The 22,361-nt window shown below is 41.8% G+C and overlaps 1 protein-coding gene across 1 annotated transcript in view; it reads left to right on the plus strand.

Annotated features, from left to right (window-relative positions):
- The first annotated feature begins 418 nt into the window (after nt 1-418).
- The window catches only part of LOC140244060 (uncharacterized), a 28,863-nt gene continuing 6,920 nt past the window's right edge, over nt 419-22,361 (plus strand). Inside the window, exons 1-12 of the mRNA XM_072323710.1 lie at nt 419-559; nt 5,144-5,223; nt 5,745-5,799; nt 7,067-7,176; nt 7,946-8,049; nt 8,600-8,693; nt 9,340-10,513; nt 12,728-12,833; nt 13,583-13,674; nt 14,269-14,543; nt 15,162-15,693; nt 16,904-17,150. Of these exons, the coding sequence (XP_072179811.1) occupies nt 445-559; nt 5,144-5,223; nt 5,745-5,799; nt 7,067-7,176; nt 7,946-8,049; nt 8,600-8,693; nt 9,340-10,513; nt 12,728-12,833; nt 13,583-13,674; nt 14,269-14,543; nt 15,162-15,693; nt 16,904-17,150 (2,984 nt within the window). The 5' untranslated portion in view covers nt 419-444. The remainder of the gene's footprint in view (nt 560-5,143; nt 5,224-5,744; nt 5,800-7,066; nt 7,177-7,945; nt 8,050-8,599; nt 8,694-9,339; nt 10,514-12,727; nt 12,834-13,582; nt 13,675-14,268; nt 14,544-15,161; nt 15,694-16,903; nt 17,151-22,361) is intronic.

The following is a 22,361-nucleotide window of genomic DNA, read 5'->3' on the forward strand; positions in this document are numbered from 1 at the left end:
AACCTTTATGATCGGAAGAACCGTGGCTTTGTGTTTGGAAAGTTCTCGCCTTTCACTGTCTTCCTGTGATGCCCTCAGGTTGAAATGATGTCAGTGTTGGTGTCATATTCACATGCATGTTTAGTTGAAGTAGTTTTTCTTTTCGAAGATTATGGCGAGCAAGTTCAACACTCGGCGACTTGCTCGCGAGCTGATTCCCAGGATCGAGCGTGCGGATGTTGCAGTCGTACAAAGTTCATTGACCCCGCTTCCCTGGCGGCGTTGAATTTCTATCCCATCATGCAATTCTAGGCCATTGCGCATGCGAAGTGAGTGGCGCAAGCACAAAATAGGAAAATCTTTGAGCTTGAAGTCGAAAGAAGGCATCAAATTATGAAGTTACAGGGGCCTGAAGGGTAGCCAGGCCTTACTGGTCTGTCCTCCATATTCTGCCCCGTCTAACAGATGAAAATGAAGGAGATGGTTGGTGGTTGCTGCGTTTGTGGCGACGAGCGCGGATGGACTGAAAACCCGCTAGTTTACTGCGACGGACATGGTTGTAATGTTGCAGTACACCAAGGTAGGTGATTCCCATTGGTTTCGCACGCTCACGTACTGGTAAGTGGAAGCTACAATACATGGGGGATACATGCATGACCGACGCGATGAGATACTACAACTTACAAGTGTGACTGGTGATACGGATGTTTGTGTTTGGGACCCTGGTGTAGACACAGAGACTGCATAAAGGGCTAGTCTCATGTGATGAGAACAGTGTTGTTAAGTAGTGTAGGCAACTGTTTCAATGGAATATTGTTGGCTGAGTCATCACACAAGTCCTCAAAGTGTAAAATTTTAATCTCACAAATTAACTCGGTCACTAACGTTAGACTGCTGTTTCAAAATAGACTCTAACACTTACAGTTTAGTCTAACTTACTATGTTCTGCCTGGGCTTGGCTTTGGGTGTCTGTCTGAAACTCACTTGAGTCAGGCTGCCTCCCGAGTCCTGGTGGTGGTGCAGGTGACGTGGGTTGAAGGGGGTTAGTTGTTAGATGTTAGTTGTATTTACAGTAAACTTAAACTACATTGCATTGTAGTGTATGGGAAGCCCGGAAGGTTAAACCCCTGCAAATCTTTGTTAGGCCTACTCCACATTTAGTCTATGGCACGGGATCGTCAGATTCCACTGTACCCAACCCATGATATCATGAAAGGAATGAATGTCAATTTAGATTTTCTTTAGGTACATGTAGGTACTCGCTGGCAAGATCAAGGCCGTGTACAAGAGGTTGTGCTACGACACTTGTTCCCATTGCTATTCCCAGTATGGGTACACAGGCAAATGTCTGATGATCGGCGTGGTCAATACACTGATTTTGTTCATGTCCTCGTACTCTCTACTTGTAGATTTTCTCCCTCCACTTAACTAAATGTACACTTGTTTCCTCTCATGCTTTCATTGTCAAAGTTGTCAAAATTTTGAGAGGTGAACAGGACGTGACACTTCCTGTTCACCTCTCTGTGCGAAAGTCACATGACAAACTTCCCAAATTTTTCTGTGGTACAATTACAAAGGCATTTTCATAACATTTCACTGCAGCAAACTTTGCATGAAGTGTGAAATTTTGCAATCGATCCTTCTTGTAAATTTTTCTGGTGAAGTTTTGGAGGTGTGTCGTAAAATTGCTAAGCAGCCTTCACCTACATAATGTAAACTTCTCAAAATTTCTAACTTTGCCGAATTTCACTTCCAATGTGAAAGACACTATTCTATAGTGACATACAGTTGTACAATAACTGTAAGGTGCATTCAAGCACTCTCCTACTCCTAGGGCAAACTGTACCGTACCGAGCTGAACCGGGCCAAAAGTGGACCACTTTGCGATGTGCTCCAATAATTAACGTGGCCTGGTAGAGAACGCACGAGGGGTAGCCACTACAAGTATCTACATGTATCAATATTGCTCATTACGCTCACATACAGCTACACTAGTTTTTTTTTCTCAAATTTTAAATCGTATGGGATATTATACCCCCAGTTTGGCTCGTGCTGCTCTTGCGATGTTTAATCATGCAGTGTATTGTACAAGTGTACAACATGTAATAAATACCGCCCATGTGCAAGGTGTACATTGTACACAGACTTTGTAGGGTTATGACTTACATTGTATGTTAGTTTTTGTCTTGTATGGAAACTAACTTTTATTATAGAAACCAATTATACAATGTACAATGTAGGTGACTTGGTACAAATATGTAGTTGCATGCCTCTAAAGTCCTGATGGTGGCAATGAAAAAGAAATTTGAAGTACAGTAAATGCCATGAAATTTGGATGCTCAATGTTCAAGCAAGTCTTTGTGGAGGATGTTTCATTAAACTCTAAAACTCCAGCATTTTTTTCCACTGGTTGTTTTCTATTAATATTTTGGGAATGTGACATGTGACTACAAATGTACGTACAAACGTAGGTGTGCAAACTGGAACTGTAGGATGCCACTGAAGTTAACCTAAACTTTATAGTACATAAATTTCCACATCATAGCATGAACTCTGGTCCTACTTAATAAAACTGTCCATATACAGAAAAAAAAAAACATAAAAAAAAAACAAAAAAACAACAACAAACAAACCCACAGTATTGTTTGACTAGAGTTCTAAAAAGTCAAGTTTTTGTAGAATTGAAATTGTTTTTGTACAACTGTACATCGTAGGCAACACTTCAATAACACTGGCACTGGTCCAGCGTCCTCAGACCAGTGAAAATCGCTGCCAGTATTAAACTTTTCAGGAGTTGCCAAAAAATCTTGTTCGACATGACCAGTTAAAAAAATGAATAATAGTAATATCACATTTGTAATTGCCATTAATCAACTCAATGAAGAACTTCTTGAATTTGAAGGACCAGCAAACTGTAGGTTAGGATCAGTATACGAATAATTTATGAGTTGTGAGTGCATAGGGCACGAATATCGCACGAGGCGCGAGATAAGCCACTGGTCTATTCAACAAGGCGCGTAGCGCCGCGTTGAATAGACCAGTGGCGAATCTCGCGCCGAGTGCGGTATTACGTGCCCCAATGCACGAACAAAATCATAAATTATTCGTTTTATACAACACCTTGTCCACAATCACAGTACTAAATTACTGACCGCCAACTCAGGAAGGCCCAAAAATAAATGTAACAATCAGGCAGAGAATTTTAAACCACCCTATGTACTGCTTTCAAGCACTCGTCACGATTTGACCACACAGTCACAGGAATCACAAACTCCGCAGGGTCTATACCCATTATACGCTTACGTTAGATCGAGTTAGGCCTGACTGTTAGGCCGATCTGAGATGTCGGTAGATCTAGTAGTAGGTCTAGCAGTTAGACTTTGTCTATTTCCGAAAATGATTTTGTATAAAAACACAGAAAAATAATCAAATTACGGTTTCTCAACTTGAAATGAAGTCTTGATTTTGGGATCACTGTGGTCCACGTATAGTAGATCAGAGTCAAAAGTAAAAACACAGCAGTAGGTGTAAAGGCCGCGATACATGCAACTAGCTAGGTAAAGTAGCTGCGCGTACACGTTAACGTTGCAGTACTCCGCCGCGCCTGGTATGTGAGACTTACCGGCAGCGCAGCGCAGCCGGCCAGCACGTACAATGTACATGTAGTTTGCCGGCGCTTTGCTACGGGTGGGTGTGAGCCACAGAACTCTGTGAGCGGCCATGCATTAGTAGCCCCCCGCGAAGCCGTGCTATAGTACCTTCGAGCCATGCAATAGGCCCATGCCAGGGGCCTATTGAATGGCTGTCACTCTCAATGAGTTTGATAGGTATTATTTATTGAATGTCATGTGACATGTTCTTGGCCAATCACAATTCGACATCATTCTGAGGTGTTGTATAATAAAAAATGGAAAATTACATGTGCATGTACATGTATAAGTGTACAATTGTAGGTATCTTCTGGTCTGACAGGGACAAGTCGCACCAGTAGGAAAAAATGGTTAGTGTGCAGCCCTACTGCGTCTGTACAGTTGTACATACAAATGTACATAGATATCAAAAAGTTTACAAATGCAGAGTAGTATTCTTTGTAAAACAATTCTACAGCTGTAGTCTGCTAACCACAGTGTGTACATTTGTAGGAGAATCTTTCATTCCAAATTCAAATGTTTTCATTCATGAACAATTTGATTTGTCAGCACTAACATTACCCACTTGAATATCTTGGGACAGAGGATAGTCTAGAGATGTGACAGTAATTAATGAGTGCCATGTTGCATTGAAAGGGGGCTGAAAGAAAGCTAGTGTTATACAATCGTAAGTTCCTACAACAGGCTTCATCTGATTGAAAAAAAAAAAGAAGAAACAAATACAATTGTACGTATAATAGTGTACCAGTACATTTGCAATGTACACTGTATGTGCTTCATTTCAAATGCTGCTTCCCAATTGTCCCCACATTTCCGTAAAAAACTGCACCTTTGCATTGAAACAATTCAGGTTAAACATTGTGTATATGACCTACATGTACTGTACACAGTTTTGAATAAAAAGGGAGAGACAGAATGTCAATAAACAACTTAATGCAGTGTGTAACTCCACTTCCCCAACCTCACCCTTCCCTATCATTAGGAGATTGTAGCAGACTTTCACACAGGTACAAGTACATGTACTTGGTCTTGATTGAGACTACACACAACAACATAAAAATACACCAACACAAATTTCCATTCATCCGTGTCTTGAAGATGGAACTTTCTGATGGTAAATTTGTATACGTTACAATTGCTCAAGAAGTTAATAGTCTACGAAGACGATAGAACTGTACATTGTATATCAGAGGAAATGTTTGTACGCTTTTCTGAGGAAAGGAAAATATTCGGGCATGATGTCTCACATTGTGGACATATTTGAGATATGAGATACACATACAACATATGTACAAACGTGTATGTGACATGCATGTATGACAAAGTGAAGCTTTCATTTGATTAATTTGAGCAAGTTCTCAACCCCTTTAGTGAAGCAGGTCCCTACAATTGCTCAGACACCTGGTACACTGTAAGTACAATAACCTGTTTCAGGAGTCGATGTACATTGTATTTAAAGTGAAAAAGTTATGTTTGTATGTCATATTTTGTTTTGTTTTGTTTTTGTTTCACAGCATGCTATGGCATTGTATCAGTGCCGACAGGGCCTTGGTTTTGCCGCAAATGTGAATCTCAGGAAAGGGCAGCCCGTGTGGTAAGTTGTTTTGCCTCCAATTGTTCTCTGTATTAAAGTTTCCGTAAAAAAAAAAAAAAAAAATAGAAATTTTATATTAAGTGTATACTGTCTGTCTGTCTATCTTCTTCTTCTTTTGTGTGTGTATTTCTAACTACATGTAGGAAGTTTTAATTTCTTTCACCATCCCCCTTTCACTGTATTACATCTTGTATGCGTTAATGATTTCTTGCAAGATAAAACATCAAATTTTAGCACTCGTTGATTGATAGAAAAAAAAGGAAATCAAATTGGCCACGAGTGCAGTTGAATATAATGTGTGTTGTACTGCATGTACATTGTACTACAGTGTTGCTTGGTCGCTTGTTTAGCAAAGTACACAAATCAGTCTGCTCCCCAATTGTGCCCTCAAACAGTATTCATTGTTTCTGATATGACTGCCTTTAATACTGTCAGTAACTGTGGGTAAGCAACAATTAAACATTACCCACAACTCTTCTCTTTCCGTGCCCTTACCCCCCCCCCCCCCCCTTCATCTCCAGAGATGCGAACTATGTCCACAGAGGGAAGGTGCATTAAAGAGGACAGACAATGGAGGTAAGCAGAGATGACAATTTTTTTCTAGTTGATAATTTAGTAGATAAATAGAACAATACTCTGCACTGAATGTCATAGTGTGGGTTTTAGAGCATATTATTACCCGATCAAACAGACTGCCCAATTACGAGACTGAAGGATTGGATTTACATTCTGAATAAGGAAATGTTAAACTTTTTCCTAATTAGTGGATGTGCCACATTACTGTGGAGACTTTTGTACTGTGAGGTGATGAGAGAGCCTTGGAAGTTACTCCAAATACATTGATGTCTTTCTGATAAAGAAAAATATTGAAGAAGACATGGTGTGACTCTAACTGTACTCTGGTGGCATATCATTCCATGCAGCTGAATTTGTTTATAAATACACTCTTTTGGAAGTGCTGAACTTCTAAGTGTATAATTATGTAGGCAGCTTGCATTGTGTCTTGCATGTGTGCATACAATGTACATATATATGTGCACATGCGACTGGTGTTCATCCTTGCTTCAAGGTAGAGCATGGATATCAGCTTTTGAGCCAGATCCAACTGTCTTGCTTATTTTTGTTATCAAGTGACCTGACACTGTTTATGCAAGACAGATATTCCAGCGATCTGTCTTTCAATGCCAAACATGACTAGATGGTAATCTGGGCATTTGTTATGGGAACACCAGAGAATTACTTTTGGTTCCTTGTTTGTATTTTTTTGTTTTGTTTTTAATGGGGTTGCCGAGGATGATATTTTTCTTTCAAAAGTAATGAAAATTTGCCAAGAGAATTATCTCATTTTCTGTGTTTATTTGGGTTTTGTTTCATGTTTTTGGAAGTTCATTAATGTTTTGATGACATGATCTAAGCAGAAAGAATGTTGTTTTTCTTTTGTACAGTATCAGCTTTAAGACTTTATATGCCTGTCCTACATTGTAGGTCATGATGCTTTGGCCCTGTCGTAAAGAAGTATTTACAATGTGAATCCCTTTCAGAGCCATGTTATTAAGATGAATCATGAAGCATTCGATAATGATTGTTGAATTACATTGGGTTGGAATTATATCAAGTCTTGTCTACTTTGTGTTTGTTTGGTTGTCTACATTGTAGTTTTGTTTGCAATTGTATTATTACTGTACATTGTTGCAGAGCCAGGATATCAAGTGTAAATATTAAAATGTGTAATAATCAATCCCAGTTTTATCACCTAGTAAATTCTCTGTTGCTGTAGACTCTGTATGTGCTTTAATTGATTCATTATGCTGTATTCATTTTATCTTTGTATGATTCTTTTCAGGTTGGGCCCATGTAGTCTGTGCACTGTATATACCTGAGGTGTGCTTTGGAAACGTCTCAACAATGGAGCCCATTTTGCTGAATATGGTTCCCCATGAGAGATACAATAAGGTACCAATGTTGATAGAATCTTACTTTTTCTGATCAATTCTTACAATATTCTTTTTTCCATTGTTTTAGTGTCATAGTGAGATGAACCCCCTTTTCATTGTATTAAACTGGCTGTCCTGGATTCTTGAAGAATGACCCTAAAGTAGTGTGTTTGATATTTGTGTGTGGGATGAAATCTGTACTTGAACTGATATTGTTTTTATAGTCATGTAGATTATGAATTTCAAATTTTTTGACACTTGTAGTTACAGCACCAATATAAACTGAATAAAAAAAAAAATATCTGAATTTGGAGGCTTTATACAAGTAAAGTGATTTTGTCTTCGTGCAATATGTGATTGCAGAGATGATACAGTTGATTGTTATGTACAAGTCAGTTGCATTACTGTAAAACATGATATATTTGCGGCACGAAATTTTCGCGAATTGGAGCCGACAGCCTTTTTCGTGGCATGAAATTTTCGCGAATTGCCACTGGTGTTCAATGCACATAGTGTAGACAAGAAATTTCGCGTGCATTTTAATTTCGCGAATCTTGGCACTCGCGAAATTCGCGAAATTAAAATGCACACGAACATTCCTCGTATTACAGTACTTGAGAAAGCGTTGGTGTCATGAATATTCAGGAAACATCACATTTTTGCTTTCTGTTTATAGTCTGTTTGTTTTGCATTTTCTATCAATATTTTGAGAAGTCTTGTAAATCTGATCTCTCTTCATCTCCCACCCCTTACACAAAAACAAACAAACAACCCCTTCCCATTTCCAGTCATGCTTCCTCTGTGAAACGAAGGGAAGAGAATCGAAAGCAACGTCTGGCTGCTGCATGACTTGCAATCGCAACGGCTGTCGACAGTCTTTCCACGTCACATGGTGAGACCCCACCCCGTCCTGCAGTTGACCATATAAAGAAAACCTTTGGGTGACGAGATATAAATTGCAGAAGGGGAGATGCTACAGACTAGTTGATGGTGCATACATCAAGAAAATTACTTTGAAAAATACCATTCTGTATCTGTTCAGTCCAAATCTGTCACTTGTTCGAAATTATCGGTCATGAGGTTTTTACCATGGCATACAAATTGTGTTCTAATAATAATGCAAAAGATAGTTCTTTGATGAGGTGTTCTTTGCCATTAGTTTACATGAACTGTTTTGTGATGATACATGGGTAAAAAGAAATTCTTTGCCCCTGACAAAACATTGAAAAACCTTCCACAATCATACAACCATGTATTATCCTTTTGCTCGCTGACATTTGACCAGCCTGTGTGAAATTAAAGCATGTGTCACAACTTGTAATTTTCTGAGGACTTAAACAGTACTAGACCTCGCTGTGTTTGATCAAACTGGATGTTGCAAAATGTGGCCAGTGAGATTGTTAAACTCGTCGGAATTCATCTCATTCTAACCGTTCTTGCAGTGCTCAGCAAGAGGGGCTTCTGTGCGAAGAAGCCGGCCAGCACAACGACAATGTCAAGTACACTGGCTACTGTAACTACCACTACCAGAAGCTGGTGAGAAAAGCTTTCTCTTTCAAGTTGTGTTTGATGATGGCATTGCCTGAGTCAATGTTTCTTGATGCCTGTATGTGTGAGCATGTGTATGCGCATGTTTGGGAGGGTGGGTGTGTGTGTGTGTAAGTGGGCCTGTATGCATGTTTGGGATTGGGAGGGTGATGTGTTTTATTACTAACCTAACTGACATTCCAACTGTCCTCAAGTAATAGTTTGTGAGTTTGCCAGACATCCAAGAGCCCGTACAAGAAGTGCACAATTTGACATGGAACAGTTCAGGAATGAGTTCTTGTAGGTGTGATGGGGGATAGGGGTATGGGAGCTGAGAGGTGTGAGGATCACTTTGTGATACCTCTCAACAGAAACACCTGCTTAACCAAAAGGAAAAAAACAAAACAAAACAAAACAAAACCAAACAACAACAATGTGTTACAGAGAAGTGTGTACAAAAGTGTTATTGAAAACCCATGAAAAAATTTCCTAGATAAAAATAGAATTTTATGATATGCAATGAACTGTTACATAATTGCAACTCATTCTGAAAAAAAAAAAATTACTTTGTACTGTTTTTTTGCAGTTTTATCAACAGTATTTAATCATTTTCATTTCTTTCCTTCTATCTGTTGGTTTTCCCATTTTCCTCCAGAAGAAGGATAAAGACATCAAGACAATCCCTCCTTTCAGGCCATTTGGAAGCAACTACAGCACTCCAGAGAAGGAAAAAGGGCAAGCCGACAGGCCCTCGGACAAAACCAAAGCAGACCTGAAGGAGAGGCACCGTACCAAGTCTGAGAAGAAGGTTCGAACATTTGAGGTGTGCCCTGTTTATAATGCCAAAGACAGTAATGACAGTGGAGCCCAAACCACAGTGGGCAACTTGTCCTCTGGACACAGTGCAAAATTCACCAATGCAAACTTCACAGAAACCATGATTGTCCCCTCGACGGCAATATCGGAGGAGACGACGAGTAATACTGGTGGTGGGGACAGCTCGCTCATCCTGAAATTCAGGAGAAACACAGTGACTTCTGGGAATGGACAGAAGAGTAAAAAAGGTGGCTCAGGAAAAAGTGGTAGTGCTGAAACGGTGGCAGGGGCGGGGAACAACGCTGCTGCACCCGAGGAGGAGTGTAGTAGTGAGGGCGGGGAACACAACTCTGTGACCGAGGAGGGGACGCAATCCCCAGCCCCCTCGGTGGAGAATGTTCCGAGCAATGCCAAGAGCGGGAAGGGGAGGAAGGCGGCTTCGCGGGAGCCCTCCCGCACCCCAACTCCGTCGTCGGTGTCCACGACGCCGATGGTCATCACGGAAACTGTCATGGTCAAGGACCTGCCGCCAGTGGCAGAGCCAGAAGCCATGGTCGTCGATCCCGACCGCGTGACGCCGGTCAGCAACAGTTCAACATCAGGCGCGACGGGCAGTGGCAATACACCAGTGGATGTGGAGAAGGTGGGTTCGCCATCCACCTCGCCACCCCCAGACATCAAGGGTGAGGATACGAAAAAAGCCGTGGAGGAGGACCGCAAGGACAAGCAGATGATCCTCGGCAGCGGGAGCGAGAAGCATGAAAAGAAGAAGCACAGGAGACAGAACAAAGAGAGCAAGATGAACTCGCGGAGCCGCAGGGATCACAACGGCGACGATGACTACGGCAGCAAGAAGCGCCGGCGGTCCAGCAGCGGTGCCGCGCTGGCCAGCCCGCTGACGCGCGAGGTCAGTCTCTATTCCTTCGGTCAGCGTGGAGTGATGTCTCAGGGATTGGCGCCCTCTCTTGGTGCTGATGGGTCGGGCAACTCAAATAGCTCGTCCACAAATCCAGGTAAGCCAGTTGCAGTCTCACTATTGATTTTTATGGTGCAATCTTCATTTATTATGCAGAATGACTTCAATGTACCCAGATTTCCTTTTGATGTCATGATATCTTGCCTCTGCTTCCAATGGTTTTTGGCTCACCTGAGCCGAAGGCTCATGTGAGCTATTGTGATCGCTCTTCGTCCGTCGTGCGTCGTCTGTCGTGCGTCGTGCATAAACTTTTTACATTTTCATCTTTTTCTTGAGAACCCCTTGACCGATTTTCACCAAACTTGGCAGGTAGCAACCCTAGGGGGATAGGATCTCAATTTGTTCAAGTGGGCACCATATCCCACCTGGGGGGCTCCCAGAGGGGCCCAAACCCCCCAAATTAAGGAATCTAAAAAAATCTTCTTCTCTAGAACCAGAAGTGATAGAGCTAAGTCAATACTATGAGTTAGTACATTGATGACTGTAGTTTCAAGTTTGTTCATGGCAGAATCAGGGGTGCCCCCCCCCCCCCCCCCTTGGGACCCATGGGAGGGGAGTGGGGAAGGGTCCTAATGGGGCCCAAATTGTACATTTTCGTATTTTTCTTGAAAATGCCATTATGAATTTTCACCAAACTTGGCAGGTAGCATCCCTAGGGGGATAGAATCGCAATTCCATCAAATGGGCACCATGCCCCACCTTTAGGAATCTTTACAGATTCTCTCTAGAACCAGAAGTGATTGAGCTAAGTTAATGAGTTGGTATATTGATGACTGTTGCTTCAAGTTTGTTCATGGGAGAATCGGGGGTGCCCCCCCCCCCCCTTTGAGACCCAAGGAAGTGGGATGGGGTGGGGGGGGGGGGGTGGTCCACATGCAGGCCTAAATTTTCATCTTATCGCAGAAAACAACATAATGGATTTTCACCAAAATAGGCAAGTAGCATTCCTAGGGGGAAAAGATCTCAAAGTGTTTGAATGGGCACCATGCTTTCCTTGGGGGCCCCAGGGGGTCCAAACCTCCTAAATTAATGAATATTCAAAAATATTTTTCTCTAGAATCAAAAGTGATAGGGCTTTAAGTCTTTGTTTCCACACTGCATAATCCAACATTCTATAAAGTACAGTGTACCGGTACTTGGCAGGTATTTTGCCAGTGTGGTGGAATATGTAAATGGACACCATGCCCCCAGCTCTCAAAGCTACAGCCACCATAAGTTTCTAATGTTCTCAGGTAAGAGTCTGCAAGAATGCATGGAAGGTGAACTTGCGATACTTAGGTGAGCACGAGACCCCCGGGTCTCTTGTTTGATTTAAAATGGTTGTTACAGAGAACAAGGACCACATTATGTGAAATATTTCTTTAAAAGTAGTAGTAATAACAGGAATTACTTGGCATCAAGTAAAAAACATATTAAAGATGTCATTGTTGGTGGCTGTCATAGTCGGTCTTACCTGAAGGCACTTAAAGCTCCATTTTCATGCTGCATATGCAGTTGAAGTATTTTGAAATTAATTTTGTGCCACACTTCCATTTCAACAGCCACTGTATTGTGTGTTGTAGCCCTTTGTATCGCTGTAAGAGTTGCAAGGGATCTATACTGTATGATATTACGCAAAGAAAAACAAATCAACTGAACACAAATGGTGATAATTGTTCTATACTGGGTGGAAATAGTGTGGGATGCCATAGTATTTCACAAACTGCTAGTGATGTTTTAAGAGAGAGTGTTGCCTTGCCTGCTGTCCATTTCAAAGTTTATAACCTTCAGCTCGCTGCAGATCTTAAAGGCGCATAGTCCCGGTAGTGTAAAGGGCGCTGTTGATGATACTGCCGATCACCATTAGCATTGATACGAAGATTGCCGAAGTTGAACTGTCGTCAAGAGCAAAGTGCATAGGTGTTGCTAGGTAACGTTGCCTTCGTTGTCTTCTCTGTGCATCACGCAGTCTGTCGTAATGCCAGGGTGCGTGCATGCATGTTTCTTATTATGACATCACAAAAGAAGTTGGCTAAAGCTGTCATCCCCTCAGTCGAATCATGAGCCGAACTGTGATCGGACCACTAACTACAGTGGATCGGACTTCTTCGGACTCGGGGGAAAATGGGTCACAGCGTAAGCGCTAAAGAGGAGTCGATAGCGTAGGTCTCTATAGGAAACTTGCGCCGTGCGCCCGCATATAATGCATTTGACTAAACCACCGTGACCATGTGCTTTTCAAAGTAAACCTCCCCATTTGTGAATCTTCCAGATGAGCTGGCGATTCACGATGTCTTCAGCACAGCTGGCCAGAGTGGTCTACTCATTGGTCCCCCAAGACCCGGGTCAGTCAGGCAGAGCCAGCAGTCTTCGTCAGGGTGAGCACCACACTCCATTTTTACGCCATTCTTAGAGATATACATGTACAAACCATTCACACAGACTTACAAATCTTTGTAATACCCCCCCCCCTTTTTTTTTGTGGTCTCTAATTATTAGACTACAAATTTCAGTTTCATGAATTGCTGTATTAGTATTTCTTGATTTTGCAGGAGACCCCTGAAGGTACCGAATAAAAGCACTGGGGCTGGAGAGAAATTTAACAGTATATTGTCAAAGATGTGAAGGCAGGGTATTTTTGAAGTTGACTCTCCTTTGGAATATTTGGTGCTTTGCTTGCTTATGTAAAAAAAATCTTGGTTGATTTGCTTTGCAATGAAACCATTCTGTGTCTCTCCACAAGCTTTATGACCCGACGAGGAATGATTTATATCAGTGTTTATGTGACCCATATTTCATGAGCGAGAATTTGTCAATATTCTCTTACATATTTGTGTACAAATTTCAATGAAGGCATACAACATCTCATTGATGAAGTGAGATGACTACTGTAAAAGAATCACCTAAATGTCTGAACCATTTGTAATTGTCTCACAATGTGGCGCAATAACCAGATTCTTCAAAAACAATGACTGATTCTTTAGTGAACATTAACAGCATGTTGTTGAACTCAACTACAAGATTATGAAAACAACATACATGTAGGCCCTGATAAGGATGAAGAATACTTATGTTAAGAATGTGTATATAAGTGACCTTACAATGAAGTTGTCTTTAAATTGTTCAGGCCCTCAATGCCAGCGACCATGGAGCAGCTGTTGGAGCGGCAGTGGGACCAGAGTTCAGAGTTTTTAATGCAGCAATCTTCCCACCTGGACAGTGAGTATATGCCCTGTCAGCAGCCACACACACACACACACACACACACACACACACACACACACACACACACACACCTTTCATTTCACTTTGTGTTATGCTGTCCTTCAGGTTGACTCAAGTAGAGGTTGAATTATATCACACTAACAATTCCAAGAATATCATTTCCTTAGCCTGTCTGTTTGTCAGCTACAAACATTTTCTCCCTGCCTGGAGAACAGATATTCACACACTTCTGCTTAAACTAGGAAATTCATACCTTACTGCAAAATTAAGAGAAGTCACATATTTGGTTTTGAAACAGAGGAACAGAGGATTTTTTAAAGAGATGTTAGAGTTATGTTCCTACAGAAAGTTCATAATATGACATGACATTGTCGGGGAAAAATGGTGGAATAGTCATTAATTATGAAAAAATGATATCTGTGCTGTGTTTTCCTGATGTGATGGCTGCAATTCAAAAGACATTTCCTCTGTGAGGAAAGTTCTTGTGACATGTTATGTTTTCTTTATAGTATTCAGACATTCTTCACAGCAAGTTTCTCATGAGTAAACTTTTTCTTGTATCCTCTTTGCTGTCCTATCGTATCCCAGTCGCCTCCCTGCTGTCCTGCCTCCACCAACTCCGCCAAGAGAACCTACGGCTGGAGCAACACATCAGCACCCTGCTCCAGCGCCGGGACCACCTGCTGGCCGTCAATGCCCGTCTCTCCCTGCCCCTCACCCAGGGGGGCGCCACGCCCAATGCCATGGGGCTGGGCCTTGGCCCTGGCCCCGGCGGGGATACCAACAGCCCCAGTTCTGTGGGCAGCGCGTCAAACTCGCGCAGTCCACGCTTCAACAATGTGCTGCACAATGCTCAGGGGCAGGTTAGTGTCGTATGCTTACTTTTTGACTTGGTGTACCATATAGGTACTGCAGATTGAATGTAATAAATTGATTTATCACCTCTGTCAGTGTCGTATTAGGAGCTATGCACACATTTTAGAGCTTCTTTGCGCCCAGTATCCCAGGATATAACAAGAAATGTAATCATTACCATGGTGTCTTTTCTTTGAGGGCTCCTTGGAAAATGATTTGATGAACCTTGATGTATTGTGTTGAAGCAAAACATGTTGTGAAGAAGGCAGTGTGGTTTGTTAATATCTGGTCAAAGCCATCCAGTAGTGTTGAAAAATTTAAATGCATAGCAGATAAATTCCTTTGATTGAAGGATACTCTACAAGAAACCCACCATAATAATGGTTTTGTCTTTGCTAAAATTTTTAGGGCATGTCAGGAGTTGGTGAAGTGATCTGCACATATGAAACTTTGATGTGAAAATTAAGTGACTTATTGCAATGTTTCTAAACAGATATTCAAATAGAAACGCGAGAAACTCTCCTGTCCATACATGATCACTGTATGCCTTAGGCAAAATATTTGCTCTTTCTGGAGACACATTTGTACCTATTTTCAAGAGCTGTTTTCTGTGCATGTTTCTGTAGGATTTAATGAGCAGCTACAGCAGCACACACAGCCTCAACCAGTCACTGAACCAGTCATTGAACCATTCCCTAAACCAGTCGTCCCTGAGCCTGTCGGGGAGCCCCGCCCACGTCCAGGCCCTCAACCAATCGCCGAGTTCGTCTCTCAACCAGTCCCACCACCCCACCTTGACCAATCACGTGGCCCAGCTCGGCAGCGGTTCAACCCCAGTCAGTTTGAACCACTCGACACCTATGGGGCTATCAATATCCTCTCTCTCTACTGGCACGACCACCACGACCACCATAACCACCACTACCACTACAGGAAGCAGTCCCTCCCTTGGTAGTGGGGTGCACACCAATGCTGCGTTCTCGGCTGGGGCCAGTCATCGGTTAGCAGCGGGTCTTGTTGGGCACCCCATGGGCCCAGAGGCATCAGCCCTGCCTGCAAGCGCCCAGCACCTTCATTCCACTCCAAGTCATGGAATGAGGTCTTCACCCAGCAGCCACCTCATGAGTGTGAATCACGGAAGATCAACCCCTTCCTCGGGTGAGTAACCCCTTCGAGCCAAATTATAGTTCTCTTATGCCTGCAGAACTGTCGATTTTCACTCTAGAATGTACACTGTATGCATTAGCAATGCGCAGAATAATGCTGTAATAATGCAATACCAGTTGGGTAACAACAAAAATGTGAAATGTTGGCCGAAAAGGTTTGCCAGAAGTCCACAATATCAGTACTTACCTGATTGTGGTTGCTACTTAATTTTTATGCCTCCGCCACGAAGTGGTGCCGGAGGCATTATTCATAATCAAATTCTAATAGCGATAATTGACAAATCGGGCCGCAGAGATCTTCCTTGCTTGAGTGAATCACATGCAACTTGATGGAAAATGTGTGACCTGCCACAAGTAAAGGATCTGAAAGTAGCTGACGGCTGAGCTGAGAAAATCGAATTGGAAGTCAGATCATCAAAATCGTCAAAACCATTGAATTTCTGTTTTCGGCATAATTCTGCAGTCTAATAGTCTAATGTTTCGTCTTTCTCCTGAAATTTCAAAGCTAGATGATCAAAGGAAAGGCAAGAAATTAGCATTTTTCTGAGCCATGATTTTCTGACTTTTTCTAACGGAACAGAAATGTGTCTGAAGATTTGGATAAAGGGCCGCAGATACTCTCCGCTCCTAGCAATGAGGGAGCGATCTTATTGGTCAGTGTGTGGCATCCTGGTTACTAATTGGTCGAGCGTAGACTGCTGGTGCTAAGCCCCCTCGACTTTCGGATCCTTTTGTTGTAGCTCATCAAATATGAGAGCAAGGGCACGATCGACCATCATGTAAGGTTCTACAGTCCCACAATGCTATATAGGGAGGGCTATTCTGGAATAGAAGTTTACCTTGTTTCTAACACACCTACATCACCCTCCTCTGAACTTAAATCTCTGAATAATAATGTGAATTTTGCCAACTCCTTAGTGACTTGACGTTGCCATTGTAAGAAACTTTGGGTGTTGAAGGGATAGTGTCTGTTATGAGCCTCATAAGATGGCACTCTGATGATAGCATGCATTGTAGGTTAGGGAAAAATCAAGGATAATGCAATGCTCTGCCAATTATTACTACCCGGTACTTATTTCATACATAGCTACTGCTCACCAACAAAGAAAAACATTTCTTGATCTGCTATTTCCTTTTATTACAAGTCTCAGTATCTGTCAGTATCTCTTAATCTCTGAATTTCCTGTTTTGCTTCCAAGCAGGAAGAACCACACCAAGCAGAGGACAAGGAAGAGAGAGTGGAGGAGGAGGAGGGGGTGGAGGAGGAGGTGGTGGAGGCGGTGGGAGTCGCCCATCATCTGGTCAGGGGGGTGCCAAGTCACAGGTGAGCGGTCCCAGCAGGTCGGGAACACTCGGGGCGCGGTCATCCCCCAGCATGGGCGGCGGAGGACTGGTGTCGACGACGGGTAGCATCACGGCCGGTACACCTGCCTCAAGATTGACGGATGGGTAAGGGTCTCAGTTTGTGAAGGGACTAAATATTCTGTTTGATTTGACACCACAATGTTGTGCCATAAAAGAACACATCTGTAGTGAGTAATATGTGACCGTGCATCACAAAACAAACAAAAAGTCGCACCCCTCGATTTTACTTGAGGACTCAAAACAGGTGAAATGGGTCAACTAAGTCAATCTTGAGTTTTTATATTGTAACGCGAGAAGGGGGGAGGGGGGGAAATAAATAGAGACTGAACATCTGAGAATATCCACGTCTCCTAATCCTGTAGTATGCTGCCACCAGGTAATTTTTGGGTGTACCACTCCCTGCTGAGAAGTCGAGAACTAACTTCCTCAGCTAACGTGTTTGGAGAGAGAGATCTGTAACTTGAGTGAGTCCTATATGTAAACGATGTCTACGCTAAAGAATGTTGTGGCTGCATGTGTACGTTACATACTGGTATTCCTCTTGCGTATAACCTTGACGCCTATAATTAATCATCACCAGTGTCAGTACCGAATGCGCACGCACACACTGCATCTCACATGCGCGCATACCTCATGTTCGCGCCACTCGAGCATGTGCACCACTCTCAGTTGAGTACTCTAGTCTAGCACAGCCCACACAAACTAGCATCGGCAATCATTCGCTCATCTTATTCATCTAATACGAGGAAATACCTCAGAGAATCGACCAAGCATTTAGGGTAAGCTAAGTCAGAATTCTTCTAACCTTCTCTGTATCCAAATTAACATAGATCATGTGTAGGTAAGCATTTAAAGTAGAGCCTCAGTCTCTAACTGTCACAGCTAGACTTCTACATGCGAGTACACACACAGGTATACAAACATCTCAGGCACTCACTCTCCCTCCAATCACCAAGGCTATCCAATAAGTTCTAGGACCTCGCGTTTGTTGGTAACGTGTTTAAAAGGCTTCGATGTGCGGTTCGTTTGTTCAAAGTATATGAACGTGGTGCATAGATTTGTCCAGTGTCTTTGTTAATCTACAATACTTAATTAAATCTCATATCCACAACCTCAATCACTGATCACTGTATGCATTCATTCCAGCATCCAGGCAGTACAACTACAAACTTGATGTCCGAACGTTTGAATTTAACTTATAACTTTTAGACTTTAATAAGTCTAAATTCTGTTTGTACAAGTATATATACAAATCATTTCATTTACAACATTTCAAACATCTTCTCTTAGAGACAAGAACCAACTTGAATATGAGTATTTTCCCAGCTTAATCTGACCAAGGTTCACTAACGGCACGCTGTAGACCCAACTACGAATCTACGATATCCCAGCTCAGAACGTACCACATATGACGTGGTACTGTAGTTAGACCACTCGTGACATTCAAAGTCACATGAATATTGTAAATATAATTCTCCATAATTTAGTTTAATGACTGCCTCTTTATCATGGAGACTACTATGTAAGAAATACTACTCCACTACAATGTTATTTAAAGACATCTCATTTTGAGACCCAATTTGTTGTCAGAAAGTGAAATTTCTTCCGTGCTTTTGTTCCTGATAACCTGTGCGAACCTCATCCTACTAGCGAACTCCTGTAGACAGTAGACTCACTAAGACTCCAAGTCTTCCTACCCGTCTCTTTCCGAATAACATCTCTAAGTAAGTGCACATTACTCTCTCCAATAGAATAAAGAATAAAGCAATAAAGAATAAAATCCTTTCATAACCGCTCCGGTCACCCCTCTGGGATTTCAATCCTTAACATAAAACTGCTGCACCACACAAAAGAGCATTATGCGCCCCACACACGATGTCGGTGGCCACGCGTCGCTGTCTGTCTACTCCGGCAGAATTTGGCCTCAAGTCTCTAACGACTCCCAAATTACCCCTGCCACCAAAAAGCCTACGAAATTCTACAGTGTTTCCATTAAGCCTCTAAGCACGTCGACTTGCTCATGACTCGTCCCGCGACTTTCTTGAAACAAAAAGAAGAAATTTGGCTATCTCAACAAATTAGCTTACTTTCTTATATAATGCCTACTATTATAAATCTTTTATTACTAACAGGCCAAGTTGAAAAAAAATAACCTTTTACTCAAGTGTTCGGGAATGGAGCCTGCTACTAACTGAGGGTGGGGAAATTGAAAGAGATGGAGGGGGGGGGGTGGTAAAGGATCTGGACTCAGTCTGGTAAACAGCTTCTTGTCGTTCCCCAGTAGACATCAGCGTCACCAGCTCAGTCCAGCAGCAAGTAGGCCTGCTAGTCTGTCACCATGAACCCTCAGATACAGGTAAACACAGCTCCGGTACTGTTGCCCTCAGTGGGTGGTGTCGGCACTCCAAAGGGAAGGGGGGGGGGGGGAAGGGAAGGGGTAGGGGTAGGGAAGGAGTGGGAACGGTAGTGGACACCAGCCCTCGGACACTGGCATAGTAGCACCCATCTGTTGACTTCGTTGTTTTTCCCCGATATAGACTGCATTACCAGACCAGAGAGACCCTCTCTATTGGCTGCAAACCCTGACAATGTCACTCTCTCCTAGGCCTCGCCTGGTCCGCCAGCTAGTCCATTCAGTTCCCAGCTCATCCACGTAGTGGCCACGGTTGCAGGGGATGAGGGGAGTGGGGAAGGAGTGGGGAAGCAATTCCTATTCCCTCACTTGAGTATTACTTAATATTTTCCTCATATTAGATAATTAAACAAGTTGCTGATAATTGAAATCTTATACTTCTTCTTAGAACCTTGGTCATGCTCACTACCTACATGTATGACACAATAACTGTCACTTTGGCATTAAGCTGGTATGATGCATTAAGCATCCATCTTAATATTTACACAAAAGAGTATACACATAAAAAGAACGTGATGAGCATCTCTGTGCTCAATTAGTAGCGATCAATAACCACAACAGTGCACATGTATTTACAAAATTATATGATTACCCTATAAATATACCTATCGAGGGTACGCTTGGTTTATATCAAAGACATACTATGTAATAGGTGGAGGGTACTCCCTCCACTCTACCTCCATATTGTCAATTATCTGGTTCGACTGGCAAATAAAACATAAGAAAGACTAGAATAATTCTACTTGTTGTTATACTTCCATATGGCATATTTGAGTATAAAATCAAGTAATAAAGTCACGGGAATACATCAAATATTTCTTCTCTAGAACATCCATCAAAAGGCATTTATATCTACCAAAGATCATAATTCTAGAAAAACATAGGAAAGAGCTCCAAAAATCCCTAACTGGAGTTAGCAATGGAGTTTCTAAACAAAATATACATCATAAAATTCAGCAAAGCCAGCTGTATCTTCCTATATATGAATTATAGCTCTGTTTGAAATATTCTTGGAATTCGTACTGAACCTTGGAAGGTCACTCATCAAATCATCAATTAATTCTCAAAACCTGGTAAAGAGCTTCAAAAATCAATAAATCCACTTCTACTCAGAGATAAGGGACAAACAATGTACGACCACAATGAGCATACTGTGTAGAACAATTTAAGCTCCAGTTCTACCCCCAATTTTCACTAATTAAAATTTTTGTTCTTCAACTCCATAAGCCACTGTGTTATACAATTTCCCAAAACATGGTAAAGAGAGCCAAAAATCCTAATTTCTGCAGTTTCATAAAAAATTCCCCCAAACAACATATCATCTTAACCGGAATATTATTTCCTATCATAATAACAACAAATTATTTAACAATTCTATATTTTACCATTATTTTTATTCTCTAACCCCCTTTTTTTAAATCTTCCCTCACTCTTCCTATACAACCTACATTATAACATACAACAATTATACAACAACAGCAAACCCCAAAGACGTTCACCCCAATAAATATTCCCGTTCCACATGAACTAATATCCCTTACCATTCAGATATATTGTTTTAACATCTAAAGGGCCTTCAATTATCTCTTATCTATCAGCACCAACTATAAATCCTAACATCTTCTTTACTCACGTTGCTGGGATTCACCGAGTATCAAGAGAGAAAACAAATCTGTAAGCTTCTGAATTGTAACCGATCAGCTGTGTCCAGTAAACAGTCGTCTGCATATGCGCGTATTTATACCCGTCGGCCCCTTTACACAAGCGCGTACTCTACACTATTTACGCGTATTGTTTACTTCTACATTGGTAGTGTAACGCGAATGCGCTAACACAGCGCTACTCCAGCGCAACTTCCTTCCCACAGCTGCATATGGACTGATTCATTACACAAATAGGGGTTCTTGCAACTGTGAAGAAAAATTATCGTAAGTTACGTTGACAATACAAAAAGGGACTGCAAATTATGACAACTATCACCAGGAAATATGCCAAGAAAAGCAGGTAAGTACCTATAAATATGAGTCTCTTATTCGGCCCTCCGTATAATAACTGTCATTACAACCCTACTCATTAATGGACAGGGCAACTTAGATTCATGTGCTGTATGAGCGACAGCAGTGTATACAGTGTATCTGTCGACTAGTAGTGTAAGGGTTCGTATACACACGTACCGGTAAGTTATACGCACCGTACACAATCTAGCGAGTATGTCAGTATAAATGAACTCTTACATAGTCTTTCTCCATGTCTCGTTGTAGTAACACATACACATACAAGTTTTAAAAAAAATGAAGTTCAGGGTGTTCTCGCCACAATATTTTATGAAAGAGCTATCTTTCTTCTACATTATGCTTTAGTTTGGGATCATAACACAAATGGGGAAAGTGTATTTTTAGCAGTTTTTCTACAACCCCTCTTTGGGGGAGAGTAGAATGATCAGGTATGTTTTAGAGGCCCCTTTTTATTTCCTTGAAGTCCTTTGTACACTGTTCACTTTCAAGTGTAATAACTTTTGAAAGGGTAATGCTACTGCTTTGAAAGTTGGCATTAATCATGGACAGAATGTGTGAATATAACATACTGAATTTCAGCTTAATCTGGTAATCCCTTCATTGTTGTTGCTCCGGTGGTTGACATCCTGTGCTTTGTCCCTTTCATTGCACAGCTAGCGCGTCTTGGTGAAAGATTAAGCGCTTGAATAGACCCTGTACTTTTGAGCCTCTTTTCTCAGTTCACACTTTCCCAGAGTGTGCTTTCTTTCCAGTATTTAGGCAGGTTAGGGGAGTCTATCTAAATTGAATTATACATCATTTTAAAGCTTAGAGTCTGCTCTTCCAGAATCTGCCCTTAACTAAAAATCCATGTCTGGCGACTTTTTG

The sequence above is a fragment of the Diadema setosum genome, chromosome 20 (genome assembly GCF_964275005.1).
Source record: "Diadema setosum chromosome 20, eeDiaSeto1, whole genome shotgun sequence".
Taxonomy (NCBI): Eukaryota; Metazoa; Echinodermata; class Echinoidea; order Diadematoida; family Diadematidae; genus Diadema; species Diadema setosum.